The sequence below is a fragment of the Musa acuminata genome, chromosome BXJ2-4 (genome assembly GCF_036884655.1).
Source record: "Musa acuminata AAA Group cultivar baxijiao chromosome BXJ2-4, Cavendish_Baxijiao_AAA, whole genome shotgun sequence".
In the NCBI taxonomy this organism is placed as follows: Eukaryota; Viridiplantae; Streptophyta; class Magnoliopsida; order Zingiberales; family Musaceae; genus Musa; species Musa acuminata.
The window spans coordinates 37,239,143-37,247,459 of record NC_088341.1 but is presented as its reverse complement, the minus strand read 5'-3'; the positions used below and the strand labels follow the sequence as shown (position 1 = coordinate 37,247,459).

Sequence of the window (8,317 nt, the reverse complement as noted above, 5' to 3'; positions counted from 1 at the left end):
GCTTATTCTTAACGAAGAATAAGAAAATATTTCTGTTGGTGTAACCAACTTGGGAGCCGTGGCCTCGGGGCCGACGTGGCTCGGTTCGGGTCCGGACGACGGGGATCTCTCCGGGGCATCCCTCGAGCCCGCGGGGTCGGTCCGGTGCGATGGTCCGATCGGGACGGGGTCGTCGTTTCCTCCGGGCAGGAACTCATCGTCTGCGCGTCCGGCGGGGATCCTCGGCTTCGCACCTGCACAAAGGTCGGGTCGGGGTGCTCGGCCCGACCCCTCCGACGATCAAGTTAGATGATGTGGAGGGGGTTTCAGATGAAGAAGTGTTTTGTCCCCTCCCTCCTCTCCGTTCAGAATGCGAGGGTATTTATAGGGAAGCTTACTGTTGTTTGATGTGCTCGCCTGCAGGAGGCAGGCTGGTAGCGTCTGACATGGGCGTTGACGTGGCGTGAAGAACCGAGCCTGAGTAGGCGTTAATGCGCTAGGCTGGTGTTCTGGTTCAGTTGACCGAGTACAGTCGCGCCGATCGAGGCGTGAGGCGTCAGCTGACGTTAGCCGAGTCTTATCATAATTACTATCCTCATCAATTTCAGACAAATGTTATATAAAACGTAACATATTCACCAATAATTATTTGGTGTCTCCCACTCACTACTAGATTTGCTGCTAGTTTTCTGGATATTATTTTGACAGCAGATGATCCAATGACCTAAAATACTTGTCATAGGAAAAGTGTATCTATCTTATCTCGCTCGAGCAGCATTCGCATGTTTCTTTATTGCTTCTCTTTTTGTGTTCGTTCATCGTTGCAGGCCAGTCATGGTGTTTTGTAGTGCTCGTGATACATCATTACGTTGGCGGAGGAGCGAGGAAGAACATGTAGAACACTACCTGTGCTTCGTGCTTGCAACGCTCTCTCCATAATAATCATATTCTACACCTTCAAATGCATTCAACCACCCCATCTTCTTCTCACCCATTTTGTCCGTGAAACCCACCGTGCCAGCTTGCAAAGACGAACGAGCCACAGGAGTCTCTCTCGATGCCCAAATCTCCCGAGTGTCTCAGCTGCAGCCTTCCATGTTCGACCACGAGCTGCAAGACTCGCCCAAACACACACGCCTCACCCTCGCACACAGTCTCCCTGAGCAACTGCGTGGGGCGACCTTGCGCGATCCAGCGGCAGCGTGACGATGGAGATCTCGTTGTCGACGATGTCGGCCACGGCGAGAGGTTCCGGTGTGGGTGCTTGTTCTTGCTCGCTTTATCCCACAAGAAGAAGCATGCATTGCCGCATGTCAGCGGATCACAAGTTGCAACGGAGGCCAACCAAGACGGACAAGAATCGACAGGCACTGCCTCGAGAGCAGCCTCTCTCGAGAAGTTCGAGTGCGAGTCGTGGTCTTCATCCGCCATACTGGATGGCGACGGCGACGGCGACGACGTGCAGTCCTACTTCGACCTACCATTGGAGCTGATCAGGAGCAGCCGGAACGGGGCGAATTCGCCGGTCAAGGCGGCCTTCGTGTTCGAGAGCGACCGGAAGGGGTCGCTGAAGAGGAGCACGTCGAAGTTGGCCCCGCGGAAGTCGCACGAGCTGTCGAATCGCCATGTCAAGTTCTCTACGTCGCCGGCTTCGTATCCGGCGTCGCCATCCTCTTATTGCACCATCAGTCCGCGAATGCAGAAGGCCAGAGAGGAATTCCATGCGTTCTTGGAAGCACGCAATGCATAATAAATTCTCTACGAGATGGTGTAGGATTTCTGCTGCTGCTTCTTCTTCATGGGATACTGACACATTCTCACTGCATGTCTTTGGGTGCAACCAAAGTAGCAATTGCTTCCACCTCTTGCAGAAAGGGATTTGAATGGATGCTTAGCTATGAAATATTTTGAATGTTTGATAAGTAATAGACAAATTATATATTTTAAATATTTATTCAAAATTAAATATTTTTATTTAAATTGGTAAGTAAATAAATAGAAATATGTAATCTTACAAAAAAAAATTTGTATAGCCAAGATATAATAATAAATAAATAATATTAAAAGATATATAATAAATATAATTTTTTTAAAAAATAAATAAATAAAAATTTCATCTTATAAAAAGACTTGTGAGAAAAGGAGGCATGAAGACAGAAATCAGAATATATATATATATATATATATAGTGATAACTTTATAATTTTATATAATGTTATTGAGTATTTTTGGAAAAAAAATTCATTAGTATCCCACAAATGTTGAATGCAAAATGTTAATGCTACATCTAAATTTCGACGATTAAAAAAAAATATTAAACATCAATTTATCATATTTCAGATATGTATTTAGTCCTAAATGCATATTTCAATTGTGCTCTCAAACACACCCTAAGATAATTTATTTTAGATGTTCATATTTATTCGTGTAAACAACCTTAAGTCGTGGTCTCGGAATCGACGTGGTTGGGTTCGGGTCCGAATGATTGGGGATCTCCCTGGGACGACCCTTGAGATTGCTGAGGTGGCCAACTGCGGTGGTCCGATCGCGACAGGGTTGCTGTTCCCTCCGGGAGGGAGCTCCTCGTCTCGACGTTTAGTGGGAGGCCTTCGTCTTCGCGCTTGCACACAGGTCGGGTCGGGGGAGCTCGGCCCAACCCCTCCGACGATCAAGTTAGTGCGCCTGAGCAGGATATTAATGTGCATCGGTCGGCGTTCCGGTCCGTGTTGACCAGGTGCTTTCAGGTCAACAGGGGCGCGAGTCATCATCCGGAGCAGCTGACGTCACCCGAGTCTTATCGTCATTATTACCCTCATCAATATTCATGTGTGTGAGATAAATAGAGATAAAGACTCAAAGAGGATAATCTCATATCGCTAAAAAATAAAATAATTAAATTATATATACTAAATTTGATCCATAAAGCTAGAAAGTTGTTAATTCTAATCGATTTGACTAAAGCTCATCGCTATTAGATATTGACAATATTGAAGATGAGATATCAGTAAAATATATTTTAGTTTAAAGTAGAAGCAAATTGGAGAACACCTCAGTAATATGAAACTAATTTTGTGATCTTCTTTTAATCTTCAAAAATATAATGCGTTGAATCGATTGCCATCTCCCACCTTTCTTTTCTGCCATGGAAACTATGCAATTTAAAGTTAAGCCAGCTGATGACGACTCTTAAGGAACGCTTATCCATGTCCTGCCTTGGATCATGGAGAGACACGTCATCTTGACCTCACGTTTGACACGACTAGACTTGTGCCATGTGGCAATGGATAGATATCCTTTGGATACACAATGCTTGTTTAGTTAATGTGGTTCAGAACTAGCTGGATTCTGTGCAGGAATAGTCAGCATAATTCGGGAACCTTCTTCCCGGATGCCTCCATCACCACAATGTTTTATCGGACATGATGACTTGGCATGTTTACTCACTCTATCGACTTGTCAATCGTATCCTTGTCAGCAAGTACAATTTGTCTTTGGGCACAACTGGTGCAGTTCACGACATGATGATGGCCCAGTGAAAGCCATCAACGCCAAGCTGTCCTCCCATCATTCTTATCCTATCTCGCTTTCCACGTGCCAATACAGAGTGAGCCCGCAGGTTGCCGCGTCGGATCTCTCACTTATGTCCAAAATCCAAATCCCGTGACATCTAAGTGGTAACACAGCCACACCGTAACCATGTGCAATCTAATGAGAATCTATAAACAGGATATTAGATTTTACTGCGCACAACGTGGTCTCACCAGCACGGATCCCCAAGACAGGCACATGCTCACTTATCACCCTGCATTTCTCATTGAACAGAAAGCAAGCTCATTGGCGACATCACAAGTCTTACATCTTTGGTTTTGATGTAATGATCATATAGAATTTTCGACAAATAGAACATGAGCTCACTAAACACGTTGTGGCCATGAACATTATCAGGCATGGACTTTGGGTTTTGGAATCCATGGACACCCCCCAGACTCAAAGAAGGTAGAGAGAGAGAGAGAGAGAGAGAGAGAGAGAGAGAGGGAGGGAGCCCATAGATGCATGCGGCGGAAAGAATGGATGGGATCACGAGAGAGCGTCCGCGTGCATGGTCCCTCCTCCCACCTAATGCATTTTTTGTTGAGCAGCATACGACCGGGAAAGTAGTCAGCGTCGTACGTTGGTTCATGTGGGAGAACAGCCACAGTGTTCTTCGTCTTGGCAGGAATACATTAATGTCTGTAAATGCATGTCCTCCCAAAGACCGGGATGGTAAAAACGATGGCCGAGTCTTCATGTGCATCTCACTGACAACCAAGCAACTCATCTCGATCATCTCCCAAGGCACCAGCTGTGTGTGATACGCAGGCAGTGACGACATGTTTTGCATCCCATCCCATCCGCAAAATCTACCTTGTCGACATCTTCAAACCCTGTCTTGTCATACTCTCATCTCCTTCGTGCTACTTTGTTTTCTTCTTCGAGTCTGAGAACCCAATCGGAATCGAGGAATCGAATCGAATGGTATTTCCATTTATAATTTACACTGATTTAATTCATGGAATTTATTTGGCATCACTCGAAAGCAAAGGCATTAACCCCACACATAAGGTGACAATCGGCCTACTATACATATGCAGCACATCTGGACCATACAAAAATGCATTAAAATTCGTGTTGATGGAAATACCCTCGCGATCACCGCACATCCGTCCAGCGTCAGTCTGACATGGATATGCCAAGTCTCGTGACATTTCAAATCAACGACCTCATGAGGCATCAGGTCATATATCAATCCATCGAATGGCTGTCACTGTTCCTAATGTGATGGGATGAACAAAAGGAATCTTTCCTTCCACGAGAGATAAAGTTGACGATAGATCTACGACAAAGATCGAACCACAGATGCCTCCACGAGAAGTAGAGTGGATCTTGAGACCTCTTACTAAAGCGAAGATGGTTGATGGGTTAAAAGGTTGTTCATGAGCTGTGAATGTTGAATTGAGATTCTGCCACCACCATCTACCGCAGATGTCGCTTGTATAAATCCCGTCTTCTTAGTAGTCCTATCCTACCCATCTTCTGAGTACTCTTCTCGATCCCTCGCTGCATCAGAACGATGGTTGACCCCGCACCACTTCTTCCTCACTATAGCCCTTCTGGAGCAGCAAGGAAGCCGCCGGCAACGTCGGTCGGCGACACCCTCGAGAGTTACATCGGCGGCAACTGCGTGCTCCAGCTTCTACAAGCATTCTTCGTCTCCTTCGCTTGGTGTTTCGATGCGCAGCAGACGTTCATCAACGTCTTCACGGACGCAGAGCCCGCGTGGCACTGCACCGGCACCGACGACGCCGCGTGCGCCACGGCTTCCAGCCCCTGCGGCCTTGCTCCCGGCTCCTGGGCCTGGGACCTCCCCATGCACGCCTCGGTGGTGTCGGAGTGGAGCCTTCAGTGCTCGGGCCCGGCCGTCGTCGGCCTGCCTGCCTCGTCCTACTTCGCCGGCTGCCTCGCCGGGGGGTTGCTGCTCGCGACGCTCGCGGACTCCGTGCTCGGCCGGAAGAACATGCTCTTCCTCTCCTGCCTCACCATGTCTCTCTCCGCCACCCTGACGGTGGTGTCCCCTAACCTGTGGGCCTACTCGGCCTTGAGATTTCTCTGCGGGTTCGGTCGGGCCACAGTCGGCACCTCCTCCCTCGTCCTGTCGACCGAGCTCGTCGGCAAGAGATGGCGGGAAAAGATAAGCATCGTCGGCTTCTTTTGCTTCACCATGGGATTCTTATCCTTGCCCGCCATGGCCTACATCAACCGTGGATCATCTTGGAGGGCGCTCTATCTGTGGACCTCTGTTCCTTCCGCCTGCTACTCCGTTCTCCTCTTCTTCCTGATCAAAGAATCCCCGAGGTGGCTCCTGGTGCGCGGCCGGCGGGATGAGGCCATTCAGACGCTCAAGAGCATTGCATCGACGAACGACGACGTGATCAACTCAAGCTTCTCGAAACTGATCGTTGCAGAAGATACAGGGATTGTGGACATCTTCTCGGCGATGAAGATCCTCTGGCAGAAAAAGTGGGCGTTACGGCGGCTTATGGCGACCATGATAGCCGGATTCGGGATCGGCATGGTCTACTACGGGATGCCACTGAACGTGGGGAACTTGGGATCCAACCTCTATCTGAGCGTCACATTCAACGCGTTGGCCGAGCTGCCCTCGTCGCTGATCACCCTCTTCCTCATCGGCAAGCTGAACCGGCGGTGCTCGACGCTCACGTTCACCACGATGGGCGGGGCGTTCAGCGTGCTGTGCGTGCTCGTGACCTCCAAGCTGTGGCAGATGGCGTCGGAGGTGGTCTCCTTCTTCAGCGCCTGCACCGCCTTCAACGTCCTGCTGATCTACACCATCGAGCTGTTCCCGACGTGCGTGAGGAACTCAGCGATCTCGATGGTCAGGCAGGCGCTCGTCCTCGGCGGGGTCTTCGCCCCCGTGCTGGTGGCCGAGGGGCGGAAGCGGAGCTTCCTGTCGTTCGGCGTGTTCGGGTTCGTCATCGGCTGCTGCGGCCTGTTCATTGTCAGCCTGCCGGAGACCAGAGGGAGAAGCATATGCGACACCATGGAGGAAGAAGAAGTGAAGCAGAACGCATCGTCGGACACTCCCTGAGTGTGTGCATCCATTAGGTCGGCTCATATGGTTTCTTCTTTAGATCGATGAAGTGATTCCAAGCAGCCACGACCAGCCTTAATCTTATTTAATGTGTGGTTTCTATGTAGTGGATCGTCTCGGTTCGACTGTAGCAGGTTCTGTGAACGCTGGTTGGGCTTGGTTTGTGCATCACCGCGTGACATCGAACCATTCCGGACATGAAATGTGAGTGATTGGCCAAACTGAAGATGGCTAATTATATTATTTAATATGATAATTGGCACTAACGTGTTGCTTTTAAATGCCACGTGTGTAATCCTGAATCGAAACAAAACATTCCGGTGAATGGAGAAGGTTCAGAACCGCAAGTGTCCAAATCAAGTTGTATACCTCTAAGACACGTGTGTTAGATTTTATGGCTTAATATAGTTAGGCAAAAATATGTTATAGATTTGATTAAATTTTAATCTTATTCTTTATTAATTAATAAAAAGTTTAATTATGATAGAATTTTTTTAGGAGATAAATTTGATAATAGACACTCCTAATTATCTTTTTAAACTCTCTGTTCTCATCTATTATTATAAAAGGATACGATCTCGAACATAAAAGATCAGTATCACTTTAGTTTTCGAATTTGACAATAGATAAATATTTTTTTGAATGGTATCTATCTAAAGGTATGTAATCTTTATCTTATCTATTGCTATTTGATTTTGATTCTATATTAAATTTTTTCATATAACAATAGCATAATTATAATGTTTTATGTTTAGGAATCAAATACCTTATATCATAAAATCTATTTTGTATATAGATTTATTTATTAGCACTCTTCACTAGCGAAATGGTGTTATCCAATTTTGATTGTATGATGCTTAAACGATCCATATGTGTTGTCGATCTGGTTTACTATATCTCGTCCATCATAGCGATGTGAGGTTTCTTATTTTTAATCAATGGACTACCGTCAACAACTTACTATTAATGATAGCATTATTGAGGATGACAACCTCCGATGATCGTCAACCCTATCGTAGGCAACAACTATGTACAAGTGCTGCTATACACGACGAAAGTACAATGGGATGCAATAGTCGACGACGATCATATGCATGATTGCTTGTGTGTCGCAACCCTATAACAACCAACCTACATTGGTCGCATGCAACAACACATACAGTAGTGCCACTGCTGAGACACTGCCTTTGACAAATGGTTGTAATAATGTCATTGTGGTTGTGTTTACTGGTCATGATTAGCATCGACTATGGCTGAGACACTACCTTTGACAAATGATTGTAACAATGTCGTTGTGGTGGTGTTTACTGGTCATGATTAGCATCGACTAGATGCTGAAGGTCATGGTTCCCAATAGTTGTGACAGACAAGAACAGCACAATCACACACCGTGATAACCATTAGAGTTGGTCGATGAGCCATGGCCATGGAGGTGTTCCCTAGTGAGAAACCCGTGCACAGTGAGAATAGTCACATGTGGGTGCAACGGCACGATGCGACGACTGATAGGGTCATCGATTAACTAATTTAATTTATTTTAATTAGATATTTTGATCAGACTTGATCATGATTGTATTTTGATTGCTTGACTGGATTTATATTTGATCAATAATGTTTTGATCAAATTTAGAAAAAATCAAATTTTGATTATTTTTTTTTACTTTGGTCAACATTAATTTTGATTAATCT

The 8,317-nt window shown here is 46.3% G+C and overlaps 1 protein-coding gene across 1 annotated transcript; it reads left to right on the top strand.

The window, feature by feature from the left end:
- The first annotated feature begins 5,025 nt into the window (after positions 1–5,025).
- Positions 5,026–6,894, top strand: LOC135610660 (organic cation/carnitine transporter 2-like). The gene is made up of 2 exons (XM_065105441.1): positions 5,026–6,642; positions 6,736–6,894. The coding sequence occupies exon 1, from the start codon at positions 5,090–5,092 to the stop codon at positions 6,623–6,625; it is 1,536 nt and encodes a 511-aa protein (XP_064961513.1). The 5' UTR covers positions 5,026–5,089; the 3' UTR covers positions 6,626–6,642; positions 6,736–6,894.
- Positions 6,895–8,317: the final 1,423 nt, after the last annotated feature.

Bases quoted from the DNA above. Each gene is read 5' to 3' on its own strand.
- LOC135610660 (XM_065105441.1), top strand. From the start codon at position 5,090: ATGGTTGACCCCGCACCACTTCTTCCTCACTATAGCCCTTCTGGAGCA.